The sequence below is a fragment of the Poecilia mexicana genome, unplaced genomic scaffold, assembly GCF_051168715.1.
Source record: "Poecilia mexicana isolate PSO_F unplaced genomic scaffold, ASM5116871v1 scaffold_21, whole genome shotgun sequence".
Lineage (NCBI taxonomy): Eukaryota > Metazoa > Chordata > Actinopteri > Cyprinodontiformes > Poeciliidae > Poecilia > Poecilia mexicana.
In genome coordinates this window covers 18,092,883-18,111,716 of record NW_028263390.1, presented here as the reverse complement: position 1 = coordinate 18,111,716, position 18,834 = coordinate 18,092,883, and the positions used below count along the sequence as shown (strand labels likewise).

Genomic DNA, 18,834 nt, shown 5'->3' with positions numbered 1-18,834 from the left:
CCCCTCTTCATCTTGCCCTTTTCTTTTTTGCGTTTCTCTACGTCTTTTTAATTGTTTTTATATTTTGTCTTTTGTTTCATTACTCGCATTAGTTTGCTTATTACTATGTCTTAATTCAATTTATTTTCACCCACTTCCGAGTTAAATCCCAAGTTAAATTTAAACAACACCTCCAGATTGAAGGACTGAAAGATAAAAAGATAGACTCGATAAATCCAAACCTTAGCTTGATCTAAAGCGTCAAGCTTTAAAATAATTGTTGTACTTTTTACAGTTTAATTTTATAATAATTTCATGATATAAATAAGGGCATGGCATAAATTAGTGTTGAAGACCTGATATATTGGGCAGATAAATGTTTGTCTTCTGAAATACAAAACAATTCCACCGCTTTTATGCAGTTCATTTGTTTTTCTCTTTGCTTTTTATGCTCGTTTGTTTGTCGTTCTCAGATTTGGCACACACTTGCAGTGTTGTTTAGTGATAAGGATAAGTGCTTTGCTTATTGCTGCCATGCATCATACTGCAACCTGCTCATTATAAAAAAGAAGGTAGGAAATACTCCATCTGCATTTTTTATTGCTCAGTTCAGCACTTCTCTGCATGCCGTGGCTGTTTTTGTGTCTGTGTGCATGTCTGTTTTCTACCACCTCTTTTTTTTTTGCTGCATTATTCAATGATCACCCCTGTTAAAGCCAGTGGGTAAAGAAAGGACACAAATAAATTACACATGCACAGGAGTTTCTTGGGTTATGTGAACTTTTCGCAAACAGGCCATTCAGTGTCAGTCTCTTTTTTTCCTCCTCCTTCAGTGTGTTGCATGAGATACTTATAAATGAACACAGTACACCTTGCTGTACCTTGCATTGCTTTTTGACTCAATTTAGTCAAAAAGGCCTCACATGTATAATCACACTTAAACTGGAGGCTATATTTAAAATATTTCTACAGTTATTATAAAAAATGTAGATGGCGCCGTACAGTTAAAGTTGATGGTGTCATGAAAGCTCTTTTTACAAAACAAAAAACGCTAACTGTTTTTAATGCTGCTTTTGGCTGTCTGATGTATGAATGTACTCCTCAATTACTTGGAATTTAAACGGATGTTTGACAATAAGCTAAATTCACACAGGAAAAAGTCTTGATTTCCAGTCCATGTGTAGGAAACCTGCTCTTTATTAAATATTGGTGTGCAAATGTTTCAAAGTTTTTCAACTTTTCCGACTTACCTCTATGATGAGGTCGGGCTCTGAGGTGACTCTGATGGCCACTTGCTCCTGTTGATTTGTCTTGTATGACACCGTGAACGTCACATCACCTCCATAGGCTGCAACCTGAGGAGACGCAAGCAATAAAGAACAACAGGTACAGGTCACAATTACTTGGAGTTTAATTCATCGAAGTGGTTGTGCTTATTTTCTGATCTTTTTTTTTTTTTTTTTTTTTTTTTATAATGCTAGAGGTTAAAGTCTGGTCCAGGAATTGTGTTTATTTGCACTTTTTTTTAAAGTACTCTTGTCCTAATGATTTTATTTGCAGGATTTCTCCTTATTGGACTGAACCACGGATGGAGCTATTGCTGTAATCAGCTTTCCCTATATTTTATTTTCCCATAAAAACAACAAAATACAACAAAGTACTGGCTTCGATTACTCAAAACTTTCAACCTGTGTATGTTGAAGGCTGATGGAATTTATCATTTAGAATAACTCAGGTTCAATTAAATTAAAACTTATAATTTACCCTTGTGATTAATGAGTTTTACAACAGTCCTAGCATGTGATTTTCAAATAGCATCTAATTAGGCAAACTTCCTGATATACACCAATCTGATCAAAATCTGTTTCTAAGCCAATATGATTTTGAAATGTTAAAAAAGTTGCAGAGAAAAGGTATTCAGCACAGCCTTTGTTGTCCAACGGTGTTTCTTTGCACCCTTTCTGTTGACACCACAAAAGGAGCTTGAGCTGGAGAAACGCTGCATCGGCATGATCCTGAAATTTATTATTCTGCTCCATCCTGAGCAGTAAAGGGTGGGGGAGTGAGATAATAATGCCACTATAAAACTGAGAGAAGGGGACACTCTGGAAAGGGGGAGAGAAAGATAAAGAAATGGTCCTTGAGAGAGTAAGTGAAGAAGTAAAACGTAGGCATAATGTCTCCATAAACCTCCGCTATTCTGCATCATTACACACACTTTTTAAAGTAGGATGAGGGAATCACTCATTTGGCAGCTGACCTGAGCGCACACACACACGGACACACACACGGACACACACACGGACACGCACGCACACACTCCAGGAAGGCCTGCAGGGGTGCTACGGTGGAAGTATTTATTCAATAACACTTATTCTTGATCTACCTCAATTTACAGATTTGGACCCCAGAGGACAGTAAAATAATAGCATAAACTTACACTCTGCAGCCCCCACTTCTCTAACACCTCTGCTGCTTGACCTGCTTTTGTCATTATCTAAGCTGAAGTATGACAAAGCATTTAAACTTTTTCTATTATTGCGGCAAAACAGCAGTCGTAATGCAAAATTATGCATCATAATTGATTCCACCCCTTGAATCTTTTTTTTTTTTTTTTTTTTTTTTTTTTCAGATTATGCCCACAAATCAAGTATTTTATTGGGATTATATGTGACAGACCAACACAAATCAGTGCATAAATGCACAGTGGAAAAAAATCCCCAAAGATTTTCCAATCTTTTTATAACCTAAATCTGAAGCGGTGGCATGAAAATGTATTCAGTTTTGCAGCTCTAAAAACTAGATTTTTGCCCACTGACCTTCTCAAAATAGATTAGGTTTGGTCAGACTGGATAGTGAACATAGAAAGCAAAATGTAACTCTTGCCAAAGACTAAATTGGATTTATGTGAGGATTTTGACTGGGCAACTCCAGCACATTCTGCACAATAGAAACACACACTCATTGAAACTTGCTGCAAAAGGGAAAATAATTGATTTTACCAAAAATATGTTGATAAATATCTTCTTGATTTTAGTTTAAGACCATCATGTTTTTTATCATCACTAAATCTCTAAAACTTTAACACATTTGAGAAAAAAAAGTCTCTTCCGTAACCTAAAGACGGTATTTTTTTCAGGTGGTTCCCAAACCTCCAATGGATTCTAACTTTTCTAATTTACTTTCTTTGAAACACTCGATATTTGTCAGAAAACTAATTTTTCTTGATGCCATCTCTTGAATTCCAGTCAACATTCGAAGCTTTTTCATAGCAACATGAGTGACCAATTTCGCCCTTGCAGAAGAAATAAAGAAAGGAAATTGAGGAAACGACAAACCAATAATAAAAAAAAAGCACAGCAGGAGAGAACGGAATTATGGGTAGCAAAAACGATCGTAGAATAAACACTTTTGCTGTAACAGACATTGGTCAGATGCACCCCTGTGAGTAAGATAAGCCTGTTATTAACTCTACTAGTGGTCAGGAGAAAAGGAAGTCATAATCCACACTCTTCGAACTGTAACAAAGAGTTTTCATTAAAGTGACTCCTTTATTACTGGCTATGAGTAACAGCTTATTCTGATGCAACATGTGGGAGGAAGGGAGAAAAGTAATCACAACACAAAGATTGCCAATAACAAAAAAATAAAATTGTGAAATAGATGTTTTACCACATTAAGTTACAGGGACTCTGTAGAGCAAAAATTAATCTTTCCAAAACTATCTTAAATAAGGAAAAAATATATATTTTTGCTTGGAAGGTGCTAGAAATACAAACTTCTGATATTTAATTTACTGCCTATGCCAAGGAGTGGGTTTGACACGGAAAGTGAGAGGAGGAGTAAAAAATGAGTCACTATCCACCTCACTATTCCTCTGGGGTTCCCAGCAGAGCCTTGATGCAATATAACTTTTCCATAACTTTACATAACCAAGTCAAAAGTTTAATGACCTACAAAGTATGACTCCATCCTCATTTTAGAGTTGGTATTCTGAAAAGGGCAGATTCATGCTTCATTTTGATGCCATGGGGAGAATAAGGCAGTAAGGATAACCTGCAGTTAAAAAATGTGGGGCAAAATGTAATTTTACCGTCTATAAAAAGTTACATCTTTGACTCATGTTAGGGTAAATCATTTAATTTCATGAAAAATGAAAGCACAAACTGGACTTTTGCCTCCAACATTGTTCTTGAGCTGGTTTGGTCCTCGATAAAATAGTCCATTTGGAAAAGATAAAACATAGCTGAATCTGTTACATGTGCGATTTTGAGCCTTTCTTCCAAACGATTCTGATTCAAATTGTTTAGAAGAACGGTCCTGATGTTCTTATGTTTGTACCTTGATATTCAATTCCCATAAATTTTCTATTGGATTCACATCAGGGAACTGAACATGCCATTCTCAAATCTTACTTTTTTCCCTTTTAAAGGAATAATTCATATCTGACTTTACTAAGAAGTGCACAACCAACTCTTTGACATCTTCGTTATGTTAAAGAAAAATCTCAACCATTTTCATGAATCCTTTAAAGACTCAACCCAACTATCATACTTTATAGTTCACCATCCTGCAGCTGTAAGTCTGATTGTGAGCCCGTTTGCTTTTCACACACATTCTGCCAATTTTAGCCTTGTAGATCTTTCTTTTGTAAAGTCACTAAAAGAAAAATCTGCAGCCAGTTTTGGCTGGTTTACGACTTTGTAAATGTAAGTTTGATTATTGATGGATCATTGCAAGAGAAGCTTTTTTTTTTTTTCTTTTTCTGAAAGTACATTAACATATGAACATGTCAGATCCATAAAATCACGAAGAGATGGTTTTATTTTTATCTGGTAGTTTGTTTGGTTGGATGAATTATTCAAAATACTTTTGGTGGTGCTCACTTTACGAATGTTATATAAACTTTGTATTGACTGTGACGTTTTATGCAGCGTCAAGTGATGCAGGTGGTGCAACTTAAAAAACAAGCTTAAAAACAATGTCGCACTTTGAAGTGGGTGTGCGCAGGACTACAGCACGATCATTATTGCAGGAGGCAGATGAGAGAAGGTTAGAGGAACTGTAACTCAGTATGCACATCTCATTTCAATTGAAGACTAAGAGCAGCTCATTTTTTTTTTTGCTCCCAGTGTCGTCTTAGAGCCAATCAATTATTGTTCTGCACTCCCACGGACCACTGGGTCTTGAAAGTCAGTTGCAGAAGCGTGTTGTGAATCTTACTTGAAGAAGCTCACAAAAGAAACTTTACAGCTGAGTTATGTGTTTATGTATGCATGTATGCAACCATGGACTGAGAGGCTACTGATCAAGAAGGGGATCGGTAGCCTCTTCCAAAATTTAGCTCCTTACCTGGAAATGACAAATCCTTCTGGGGAAAACCATTATGGCCAGAACAATGAAAGAGAAGGATGACCTTTAACATTTTTAAACTTTACCCTAAATCAAAAGATGACTGATGGATTTTAAACCGAGCCTTTTTTACCTTTAAAATTCTTACTAGTTTAAAAATAATCATCATTATTAAAATGCTCCAGTTTTAAATGGTACTTTTTCAACCTATGCAACTAAAAATGAAGAAAAAAATAAATAAATCTAATTATCTTATGCAATCCAAGGCTGATGAGCTGCATCATAAAAAACTGCTCTTATATCATCTATGTTTATTCCATTTCTTTAAAGATTACAACTGCAGCTTAGTAAAAGCTATGATGCATCTTGCACAGTAGATATTTTAACGTGAACCATATTTAGCTTAACAGCAAAACAAATGCAATAGAAACATTTCCCCAAAGGTCCAGAAGAAAAGTTATTGATAAGGTTTGGAGAAAATGAACTGCAAGCCGAGTTGTGTGTTTGGACACGAGTTCCAGCACATTGTGTTTTTTCATCATGTGTCAGGAAAGAGTATTTCTCTTCTGTCTATGTCCATCCATCACCACTTTATCTCTATTTCTCAACCTTCCAGTGCTCTGTTTCTGCCTGACTCTGGCACTGTGTTTCTCCAAATGATGAGGATTCAGTGTCTCTGCAGCTTTCATCTGTCTTGACCACGAGTCGGGTTTTAAATCGCCAAATATGATGGATGCAGAAAAGTTCGAAATTGACAGCTGCTGAAGGCTGCTGTAAATTCTGTACTAGTATTATCCTATTTACTTTGGGCCCAGGGACTTAAAACCAGAATTACACTCTCCTGACGTGAAGCATTTGTTCTATAATGAGTATAAAATTCGTCGATAAAAATACATTTTCCTCAAAGGTTACAGAAAGTTTCAAAAGATTATGCAGATTTAAAGACACGGCCTTATGAATTAGATTTTATCGTCAGACTTGATATAATGTCCCTTTGCAAGTTGCACCTCAAGCAAATTTGATGTTTCGCTATTGAACATTTTTTTTGGTTAAATTTCTGCCTGGATATTTGATGACTCAGCAGAGTTGGTGGAGCTCATTTGGGAAGATTTCCAGCCAAAATTAGGCGAGACGTTTTCATGAAAAAATGTTTTATCAAGTTACATTTTGCAAGGGGACGTTTAACCAAATACGTGTGGGAATGCATGCATATATCTGAATAGATCATTAAAATTAACAAAGCTACGCTGAGAAAGTAGAAACATAGCAAAAAAATAAAGGATGCTACCTCTCATTTTATAACATCTTACAGTTATTTTTGGCTTTCTAAATTGAACTCCGCTTATGGCCTCACTGCTGTCAAACAAACTCTAAACCTGGCATGGATATTCTTTTAACAGCGCGCTCTTTAAAGATGAGAACGACCATCTTTGTGGATGAGCGGTCCTTGGGCCAACATTGGCAATAAAATGCTCGGCGAGCATGAGTGGGAAATGCTTCTGGTCGGACGAGCAGCCACAGAGCAGGAGCATTCACTGCATTAATAAAGCTGGAGACCATGCAGAACATTATCACACACACATTTACTTTCTTTTACGTCAACTGCTGGCTTGTTATAACAAGCACAGCTTGTCACTTCCAATGACACACACTAAAATGACGTTCCACTGTGTGTGAAAGAGTCGCATCAAGTCAAAGAGCATCCATCTCTGTAACGTAATCAGAATGGAGCAAAGAATTGCTTTTTCATACAGTACGAGCATACAACGCTTCCAGCGATTGCGCGCACATGGATGCATACACGCAAACACACACACACACACACACTACGGCAATTTGTTTGTTTCCCATGTTTGGAGGCATGCGGTTCTGCTCCGCCATCCCTAATGCCCCCAAAACACATCATTATCTGACTTATGTAGACCTGGGAGTCTGTGCGAGCGCAACTGTGTGTGGCTGCGCGTTCGCCGACTGCATGTGTGCGGGCGCTAAGAGAAAAACAGTTGATTATTGAGTTCAACAGGCGAAACACTGTTTATCCCGTGAGACACAAAGCAAGTGAGAGAGATAGAGAAAGAGGCAGACAAGAGAGCCGAGGTGGGGAAGGGGGTGGAGGGAGGTGATTTAGGAACAGCAAGGTGAAAAATGGGAGTCCTGGAGAGATGGAGTAAGAGTTAGAGGAGCAGGGCCGATGAAAAGAGGCTGGGATGGTGGGATGGTTAGGGGGAGGGAGGAATCGACGCTTAGACAAAGAAGTGAGATGACAAGCCAGGCCTGCAGGGCGCAATGTAATGAAATTCAGCGGTAGATCCCTCTAAGCCACGACACACAAACATCACAGTCGGTCTGTTGTTGTGGTAGTAGGCCAACAACTTCAGAAACGTGGTCTGCAGCTATTTACCAGCTGGAGTGATAAAAGTCCAATCGCACCCAGAGAAAACCCCGGCGCAAAATCAAACGGTCGACATTAGAAGAAGCTGATCCAGAGAAGAAGGCCTGGGAGGGAGGTGAGCGTCCCAGCGGGGGGTATTCTCAGCAGATATCCACCCAGGAGGCATTATTTTGAGACCACAAATTGGATGTGTTTACGCATTCAAGGCTAATGATGCAGCATCATAGGAGCATTTACATGTTTTCACTGTTGTTTTCATTATCCATTTGTAAAACGATGAGAGCGTAACCTTAATTGCTAAGGAATGCTTTTAAGCAAAAGTTACTCAAATGAAACACGACGCTGATGTGACAGAGGAGCGCACATTCATATCGAGAGTGTGTGTCTGGTCTAGTTGAACAGTATAATAACATTATTTGGGAAATCTTTTTACAGATGGTTCGAAGTTAACAGGACAGACGGGAGCAGCATTGTTAATTCTGCCAAACAACACGGCAGCGAAAACAAGTCCATAACACAAACATCATTAGCAACACAGAAGGTACGCGATAGTACAGGAAAACAGAGTCTAACCTTGTTTCCAAGATATATCTCAGGTGCGTTCCAGTAGTAGGCGGAGCCAAGATCGTTCACAACATCCGAATGTCTGATGGTCAGATATGAAGGCGTCTCTCTGTGAACAGACCACACCCTCCCTCCTGTCTCTCCAACAGGATGCCAGCCAGCAAGAGTGCTCACCTGAAAACAGAGCAACCACACACAGAAGAGAAAGAGGTCATTTACTTTATTCTTCAGACAACTCTTTTACTCTAATTGCTCAGTATAATTGAAGTCATTTTCGTGAGAGGGCTTTTGCTGGATTGCACCCTTTCCTCCCAAGTCGAGGTTTTACAAAGAGGCCAGCTTTCAATTTCAAGTTTTTATCATTGGAAGTTTCCAGCAGCCTCACCAGACAGCATGATGATCAGCTGTACATTTACAATAAAACGTTTCATCCAGTTTATGTATAAATGTCAAAATGATGTGTTAATTAAACTCCATGTCACACAAAATACTTTTCTATTTTGTCAGGTGACTCAAACGACGTACAAGAGATAATGCAACCTTTGTTAGTGCACCAAAAATAAAGCAGATATTAACATTTGATAATATCCAAGCAGTAATTAAGAATATATTTTTGCCTTTTAAAAAGATCTGACCCTCGTACTTCAGTAGAAGTAAGTTGTTTGTTGTCACCTGATCGGCGGCATTCAGCTGAAAGCATATTTAAGTCGTGTAGAGTGGAGCCAGGCTTTTTAATCCCTTGAGCTTAATTATAAAGCCCAGTGGATGGTCTTAATTTGATGCTCCATACAACTGTAACTGACAACGCTGTGAATGTTCAACTAGATTGGCTCTCGTATCATCCGAGCTCCGTTCCCAAGGCCGGACGTAAAACAAACTGCGACACGAATGTCAATACTACAAAAATATATTCCATTTGTTTGTCGGTTTAATGCACCTTTGCACAATGCACGCTATAAATAAGAAACACCTTTATTTGTTTTGTACATCTGTCACATGTCAGCTACAAACTGACACCTTGAAAAAGGTTTTTTTTTTCTTCTTCCCCCAAACACTTGACTGATGGTGTGCATCTCTGTGTGTGTGTGTGTGTGTGTGTGTGTGTGTGTGTGTGTGTGCGTGTGTGTGCGTGTGTGAGTGCCAGAGCCAGCCAAACACACACGTGTCTTTACAATTAACCTAACCTTGGCTTCCCCTTTGGAACACACTCACAGGCACACGCACACACCGACACACACACTCACTATCAGTATCTAAATCAGAGCTGTCATCCTGTCAGCATCTCCTCTTCCCCCTGTCCCACCCCACCTGTCAGTTAAAACTCTTTTGCTCTTGCTTCACCCCTCTCCTCCCTGCTGCCTCTTGTCTTCTCCTTCCCAGGCTTGTCTTCTTGTCTTACCTCTCTAAACTCTTTCCACAACAGTTTTTGCACTTCACCTTGCCTTTCACTTGCACCCTACTTTCTCCCCTTTTTATTTATTTATTTTTTGCTGTACTCTAATGACTGATTCTTTCACTTAGACCTTGAATTACACAGAATCTGGAAATCTTAACAGAGTTAACAATTCTGAGTCTTATTCCTCCAATTCTGGGTTTGTTTTGTTGTCACTAGGGTAAGTATTTTACCATCGGTGACAACAAGGTTAGGGTTGACCCTGGTTGACCTCAACCCTACACATCATTGCTTGCAAACAATTCCCCAAACAGCATGTTCATGTGCCAATACTGTAAATGTTGAATGAAGCCATGGATTCTGTTATAATATCTATTATTAATATACTCCTCAATTGAGTTTGAAAACAGATCTCTAGTTAATCTATTGATTGGTTTGCTGTTACCGTTGGAACAATTACAGATACTGATTTTTCAGTTTTATTTAACCACATCAGAAACATGATTCTGACTCCAACTCAGTTCAAGACCTGTGCTTCTGACTCAGTCTGGAATATGCCGGACAAGCAGGTCTTGTGCTTGGAGAAAGGGGAATTGCAAGTACACATATGCTTAAATGCTTTTGACAAAACAAAAACAAATCATTTTCCAATCTGACTTTTTAATTAGGCACTACAAAACGTCAGCGGCCTTTTTGAACCATCAGGTCCACATTCTGCCCATATATTGGCCTTGATTTATGATCTACTTCTGTGTTTGACAACGAGATGCAATCTTCTCTGAGTTTTAGAAAATGTCCATCCATGTTTTCGGTAAATGCTTCTACGTCAGCTGCAATTTAATCTTTGCTTTGGGAGTTGACTCTCAGAAATGGACCAAGAAGAGTGATCATCTCTGCACCTCAACTTTAATATGCAACGTTTCAATACTTTTGTGTCTAATTATATATATATATAATAAAAATGCTTCTAGATACCCAGAATAAATTACTTCAACAGTTTTTTTTTTCATTTTTATACTTCACCCAAACATTAAAAGCATTTTGAACAAAATATATTCAAAGTAAAAGGTAATTTTTAAATTTTAAACAAGCTTAGACGAATGTGAGCAGATTGAAAAATTGCTTTTTTCAAAATAATTTCCACTCAAGTGATACATTTTTTAATAGTGGCACAACACCATTATGCACAGACTTTTTTGGGACAAACGCAACTTTCGGGGTGTGATTTTTTTGTTTGTTTGTTTACAGGAAGAGACTTGTTGCTAGCTCCTTGTTTCAGGCCATTTCATCATATCCTTCATCCATTAAACAGAGAAGGATGTGAACATGTAAAAATTGCTTACATTCTCAAAGTTCCAAGTTGAAGAAGAGCACTGGCTTGCGATACCCATACAGAAACACTTCTCACAGCCACGTCGATTATCTTGTTGCAGATTGTAGAAACCAAGTTTACACCGATCACAGTTCTCTCCTTCAACATTTTCCTGCACACAGAAAAGAAGTACATGGAACAGAGTTTATGAGCTGTTCTCAGATATGGGCAAAAGGCACGCCACTGCAGTGTTAATTGTTGATTCAATAATCACTCTGCTGATGTTAGCATCCACACTTTAATGGTCGCCATAAACAGTTAACAACATGCGCTCCCGCGCTCATCACCCAACAGAATGAAGAAAACACAGATCTAGCCCCGCCTCCCACTCCTTACATCTCACACATGCGCAGTATGCTACTTACAACTTAACAATCTCCCTTCTTTCTTTAAAGAACACGTAACAGGCTAAAGAAATTTTAGCATTCTAACTTTACTTATTTTAACTCCATTTACTTGAACTTAACTTATGTAAGGAACAGTAGTCTTTTGTTTGTTTTAATCTTTAAATTGCCATTTCCCTTCACTTAGGGCTCTCAGCAGTCCAAGAGCAGACGCCCCCACTTTTGTTAAGCAGTTGGCAAGTTGGTCTTTGGTAGGTGTCCATATGATTTCCTGAATTGTCCCAGAACCCATAAGTTCTTTGATGCTGCTGATCTCAAGCCGGAGTCTCTTTTCAGTTACACATTTTGTGGATTTGACAGCATCAAGGAGGGAATGGTTGTCCGTTACACAGGTAATGGGTAGGATGTTGCGCGTGCCATCACCAACCATGAGCTCTGAATAGAGTGTAGTAAGAAAGACAGCACTATCAATCCCATCTGCTAGTGCTAAAGTCTCTCCAGCTAACGTGCTACGTACCACTCTCCTAATCCGTCTGGATTGCCAGCATATGGGTGAAAATTTTCCATCTTCTCCCATCAGCATGACAAAATGTCCTCCTTGTGTCCCTCCATCTGAGAGGTTTCCCATTGAGGAATCGCTGAACACCACTAGCTTGTGGTATTTGCTGTCTCCTAAGCACTGGAATCTAAGGGTAACTTCCTCAGATTTAAGTTTTCTGATCAGTTTGTTTGCAGAGTGTAATGTTTGAATTGTACCATGTTTTGTGTTTGACGCCAAGATAGATATGTCACACATGATGTCAGGTCTGCTCTGTCTTGCTACCCACAGAATCTGTCCAATCTTGGATTTTAACATGTCCATTTCTGTGTCTGTTAATGGAGCCTCCCGCTGTGGTGCTCTGATGGGATCCATAGGAATGGGCTGTAGGTTTTTAATGTATGCACGCTGTTGTACTCTGATTTCATTCTGCAGAGAATGAACCTCCATTCCAATGTAGTTGAAGCTGTTATGTTCTTCTCTTCCAACTTGAAAAGCAGTTTTCAGTTGGGGGATAATAGCTGAAGAAAACATGTCTGAACCACCCCATACAAAGTCATCTACATGGCATGCAAGGACTCCTGTCACCTTACAGAAATCATCTTGCCAGTAGAAGACAGCTGGATCAACTTTTGACACAGTTCCTCCCAGCTTCTGCATGGTTTCTTTCACTTTGTTGTACCAGAACAAGGAAGCATCTGCTAAGCCATAGACGCATTTATTTAACTTCCATACGATTCCTTCGCTCTCTGCCTCTTGAGGTGGACGGAGATACACATCCCGTGTTAAATCTTTACCTTGCAAAAAGGCTGCTTTGATGTCCATAGAGTTCAGCTTCCACTTATTTTGGCATATAACAGCTATAACCATCTTTAGAGATTCAGAGGAACAAGTGGGTGAATCCTTAGGAAGTTCTTGAATGTTAATTTCTTCAAAGCCTCTTGCAACCAGTCTAGCTTTGGGTACTATGTCCACTTGTGTTTTCTTGAGTGTGCACACCCACCTCGTTGATATGCATTTCTGACCTTCATCTTTTTCCTCCACAAATACATTGTTTCTTTTCCAGTTCTCAAGTTCAGTTTGTTTAGCGTGTGAGAAAATATCCTCGTTCACTACTAATATTTCATCTCTGTTGTTAGTATTGGTCTTGACATTTTCAACCACTTCAAGGTTGCTTACTTGTCCCATATCAATGGATCCTTTAGATCCAGCAATTTCCTCTGGCTCAGTATATTCTAAGTTGTACCAGTTTTTGTGTTTCCCACTGGCTTTCCCTGCACGGCTTGTTATTTTTCCAGCATATTTTTGACCTGTTTCTTTGTCTGTGTATTTAATTCCTTGTCCAGCTTTTAGTTTTATTCCTTCACTTACAGTTGTGTGTGTCAGTGGAAGACCATCCCCTTCAGGTTGTACTGGATCACAGGAGGATTCACTGTTTTCTGCAACACCAAGTGATTCATTGCTTGTTGGTGCCATCTCCTCCTCATGTTCACTTTCAAAGTCATGTTCTTCATCAAGTACCGCTGCTGGTGTCTTTGAAAGGTGGTCATCCGTTTTAAATGGATTTTTGCTTTCGCTTTCCCCTAGTTTCTCTTGTGTCTCATTCATTTTTCTCAGCTTAGACTGGTGTACTCTGACATACGTTCCACCATGCCTGACGAATATTACTACACCATCTTGGCCAATAACCACACCTGGCCCTTTCCACTCCTGACAGTCTGTACGTTTATAATAGACTTTGTCTCCTGTTTCATATTTGTCATCTGTGGGTCGCAGCTGTTTTCGGAGGGCTCTTCGGATCCTCTCAGAACATTCAGCCTCAGCAAAGGCTTTTCTCATGCCATGCAGTGTTGCAGTGTGATGACCCATCCATGTGTTGACATCAGTTTCCAATGCTGGAGGTCTATCAATTAGAACTGAAGGCAGGTTTGGGTTTTGACCAAAAACAAGTTGATAGGGACTGTAGCCATGTACATTGTGCATGCTGTTTTTTGCCATCAAAGCCCAGTCCAGAGCCATTTTCCAGTCACATTTGTTGTCTCTCTTTACCTTGAGTAGCATTTCAGTGAGAATCTGATTGTGTCTTTCCAGTAGGCCGTTGCTCCATGGACTGTATCCAGCAGTGGCTTTAACCTCAATGTTAAAATGTTCAGCCATGTCTCTTATTTCTTCATTGTTAAATTCACCTCCATTGTCAGTGAATAATCTGCGTGGTGGGCCATGAACGCTTATCCAGCAGTGAATAAAGTGCTTCACTATCTCTTTGGGTCTTTTTGTGGTGATAATGCTCCCTGCACTGAATCTTGTAAAATGGTCGATGGCATGTAGATACCACAAACCTGGCTCAAGCTCATGTAGGTCCACAGCTACAGTTTCATTATACGTTGAAGCCATGGGTAAACCCACTGCAGGTTTAGGTTTTGCTCTACTGTACCGGATGCATATTTCACAGTTTTTTACAATTTCCTTCAGGATTGTAATGCTTTCATCATCAGTGTTGCCTGAGCAAGACAAGAGCTTTTGTAGTCTGTCAACTGAGGCATGTCCAAATTGTTTATGTAGCTTTAGCAGTACTGTTTTTTTTTCTTTTGTTGTCATGTTTTCTGTCACAATGAGAATTTCATCTTCATCATTTGGTGTCTCACTTTGTTTAAACTGGCTTTCATTATTGATCCTTTCCTTTCTTAAGTTTACACAATAATGTCCAGAAGATGTCAGTTCAAGTTTTACAGGTTGGTCAAACATCATTGCTTTGTCTTGAGCAATGTCTAAAACAGCACTCGCTCTCTTCAGTGATGTTTTGCTCAAAAGCATCGGTATATCTGCTGGAACTACTTCTGTCTCAATGTTGCATTTAGTTTTTCCTATTGTTGCAGGAATAGTCACCTTTCTTGTGGATTGCACCAGTTTTCCATCCCCAAACCGGAAAGGTCTTGCACTCTTTTCATCTTTAATCTTTATTAATTCTCTCTGAGGCAGCCCACTTACATAATCTGCAAGCCATTTTTCACCACACACAGTTCTTGTACAGGCAGTGTCAATCACAGCAGATCCCAAAGCTTCTACCATGAAGATCTGTGTGTCAGATGGGAATTCGTCTGAAAACAGAGTAATATTACATTCTTCAACATTGTCTTTTGATCCCTCAACATTTGTTAGCTTCACATGTTCTCTTTTATTGGGGCAGTCTTTTGCCCAGTGATAAGTGCTCTGACATATTGCACATTTAGTTCTTCTCCCGTATTTGTCGAGTGGATTAGTCCCTGCAGCTGTTCTTGGGCTTTGCTCTGAGTTTGAACTCCGTTCACGCTTGCCTGTGTATTTGGTGAAAAAGGCTGAGTCGCCCTCTTGTGGAGGATAGACATTATCACCGAAGATTCTTTTCAAAGCCGATTTCATGTTGTCAAAAGATACAGTGGAACAGGCGGTAAGAGCTAGCTGTTTGTCTTTAACGTTTAGCCCCGCGGTGTCTAATAGCTTGAATGCTAACACTGCATCCGGTAGTTCCATTTTGAACTTACGTAACTTGTTGTACCGTCGTTCAAATTCGATAATGTAATCCATCATGGACGTGTCGCCACGTCTGTCGATCCGATCAAACTCCGTGTAAGCTTCGTACTGTCGATCCTTTTCTTCTTTTAAAAACACTGAATCCAACTTGTTTAAAAGAACGCTCATTCCTGTATCGTCGTTGAGGTGTTCCGCAGCGATTTCCAGCGCGCTTTCTCTCGCTCTTCCTGATAGCGACAGGGTAACCGCTAGGGCCTGTTTCTTTTTGTCCAAGTCGGTAACAAGTCTCCAGATTTCAATTTCATTTTTCCAACTTTCGTAAGACGTCTTCTCGTCGAACGGTGGGGGAACTTTGTAATTTTCAGCAGCGGCCATCCTCTGCTACCAATGTTGATTCAATAATCACTCTGCTGATGTTAGCATCCACACTTTAATGGTCGCCATAAACAGTTAACAACATGCGCTCCCGCGCTCATCACCCAACAGAATGAAGAAAACACAGATCTAGCCCCGCCTCCCACTCCTTACATCTCACACATGCGCAGTATGCTACTTACAACTTAACATTAATGTGGTGAAAATAATGATGGCAAGGCTAGAAAGGTTAACGCAAAGTACTTGGCATAATGAGTGTGAATGTGTGTGTGTTAGGGTGTGTGCGAGTCTGTCTCCAACCTTGCATATACACGGTGTTACACATGGGTCAGTGTTGACGCTTCCTTCCACTCTGCAATTACAGCGCTCACAGGTTGGGTAGTCTTTATAGCCAACAGCACATCTGGAGACAAATGAATTTAACAACAATAAAGAAAACCACCATAAAATTGTCAAATCATTTTATTGGTTGTCGTCGTAAACCCTGCAAATATTTACTGTCTGCCCGTGATTTATTAAATACGTCAAACTCGTGACACGGCATGTATGGAAAATGTCACAAAACAATAACAAAGCGAAATTGGACAAAGTGTAACCAGCCTCCCTTAAGAGATCAGACTTTAAAAATGTGTTGCATCCTAAAGACATTACTGCTAAATTGGATTATTTTGGAATATCTGTATGAAATTTAACAACACGCAAGTTTTTTTTTATTAATACAACAGAAGTGAAGTGAACAATTTTAGTATAAGACTTTAACAACACAACTACTTTGGCCATGCTAATGTGGCTAGATGTCAGTGTAGCTTCTCACAGTATTGACTACAAAGTAATGCAAAGACATTAGCATAACAAACATAATCGAGGTTGTAGAGCAGGATTTGTTATCATATTTTTGAGATTCATGCTCGTAAAAGTTACTTACGCATCTTCAAATGTTCCCAGCATAAACTATAATTCTTCACTAGATGCAGTTTAAATTTATTTATAAGGATCCTAAAGGATGTAATCAGTGGAAAGTAAAGACATGTTGAAGACAAATAAGCAAAATTAAGTTAAACTGAAACAGTAATTGTTTTCATCTTAAAAATCTCTGAATCACTATGTAGTCAAATAGTCACCTTTGATTAAATTGCCGATTAAATTCACATAACTGTGAAAAAAAAACAACCTTGGAATTGTTTTTGAACAGGATTCATTTTTCAACCATCATATTAAACGGCTCCAAAAACAGTTCGTGAAATCTGGAAAATGTTCTCTAATTCCACTAAAAAAAGAGGGCCACGATTTTCTTTTCACCTGGAAAAACATGCATCTCTAACACCAACATGGCAAATTTCAGGCCTCTTTATTTAAGTTGTTTGCTCTCTGCTTTGAAAAATAAGTGTGTAAAATTATTTTTAAATGAGCTTGCAACGAATTACTAATTTCCTCAAAGACAGAAATTATGTACATTTCTTTGTATGTTTTTAGACCATTTAATGTATTTATTTTTTTAATGTCTGTTGCATTTTAGGTTACATTTTTATTGAAAAACTAGAATTAAAATATAAAAAAAGTTAACTTGGTAAAGGCGAATAAAATATTATATACCTCAATGGATAAATTCATATGTTTTGAAAATCACAATGTGATCATTTTAATTATTGGTTGTAATATGGCTTAAGAACAAAGTGTAATAGTCAAAATGTATTTTTTGAAACATTCAATTATCAGGATGCAGAGCCACATATCTCATGGGTATACATGATCATTTATTATGTGACTTTCATACCTAATATACGATCGCAGTGTGATATCATAATCTCAGATCTTAATGGCTTTCTGGCAACTTTCAAACAATAATTTGAGCAGACAGGAGCTGAAAGGCTCTGCTCACCTGTCACTACATTTCTGTGTCTTTCAGTTCGTGAGTATGTGGGTCTCTCACCTGTCACATTGCAGACCCCCGAAACCTTCCTTACACCAGCATGACCCTGCTGGCTGACCTGCCAATCAAACGCATACAAAGGGACACACATCTTAGAAGACACTATGAGCAAGCAGGACAAAAAAAAGAGGAAACAGAAGCTAAAATAGATCTACTTCTGTGGTATAAAAACAATGAAAATACTCAAAGGAGCAAAATTACCTCTTAATATAAATAGTCTGGCTTTGTCAAAGCCATTTCTATAACAAGATCTTCAGTGATATAAATCCCACAGGACATCAGGTTGGACTAACAAAGCGTTACATTCAGATCCAAGTCTCACTTTCAGCTCAATTAAAACAGTGAATTGTGTGTGCTCTAATTTTCTCAGAGCAAAAAGAAGAAAAAGTCGCTTGCATACCGGGCGAAGCTTGGCTTTCATCTGCCACACAAGTCTGACTGATAGAACCATGTGGATCACAAGAGCAGGGGAAGCAGGGGTCCTCTTCATCTGCACCCACCTGGACGGCAAAGAAGACCACCTTTAACTGGAATAATACCAGTAAACTACTGTAAAACATCTGTGTCTGTCCTACACACCTCTGTAGGTCTGTAGTAACCAGGAACGCAGCTTTGACAGTTGATTCCGGCTGTGTTGTCACGGCAACCAATACAGACGCCACCTCCTCGGTACTGACCGTGAGTGTCGAGGCTTAGGGACAGGTCAGCCACGGTCTGATTAAAATAGCACTCCTCTGCCTTATTATTGCAGTTGCACTCTGAAAACACACATAAAGTTTAAAAAAAAAAAAAAAAAAAAAAAGTACAGCACAATATATGCAAATTTTCCACTTTTTAATCCCAAAAGGTTCATGAGTAACAAAAATAGAAGTAAAACGTCCTTTATTGTCCCACGGTGGGGACAGTCAGGGGTCACAGCAAAGTAAGTGGGGACATGAATATTCACACAAATGTAAAAAAAAAAAAAAAAATCTATAAAAACAAAAATAAACGACTATACAGTAAGGACAAATTTACATCCTAAGAAAAATAATATGGTGCAGCTATTTAAAAGCAGAATGCTTAGATTAAAAGTAAATTGCAGC

The 18,834-nt window shown here is 38.9% G+C and overlaps 1 protein-coding gene across 8 annotated transcripts in view; it reads right to left on the bottom strand.

The window, feature by feature from the left end:
• lama2 (laminin, alpha 2) overlaps nt 1–18,834 on the bottom strand; it is a 157,220-nt gene that overhangs the window by 81,648 nt on the left and 56,738 nt on the right. For all 8 annotated transcript variants that reach the window (XM_088002062.1, XM_088002064.1, XM_088002063.1 and 5 more), the window contains exons 9-15: nt 18,329–18,507; nt 18,150–18,249; nt 17,750–17,807; nt 16,120–16,222; nt 11,024–11,164; nt 8,297–8,461; nt 1,230–1,334 (exon numbers count right to left, since the gene is read on the bottom strand). In XM_088002062.1, coding sequence (XP_087858188.1) covers nt 1,230–1,334; nt 8,297–8,461; nt 11,024–11,164; nt 16,120–16,222; nt 17,750–17,807; nt 18,150–18,249; nt 18,329–18,507 — 851 coding nt within the window. The remainder of the gene's footprint in view (nt 1–1,229; nt 1,335–8,296; nt 8,462–11,023; nt 11,165–16,119; nt 16,223–17,749; nt 17,808–18,149; nt 18,250–18,328; nt 18,508–18,834) is intronic.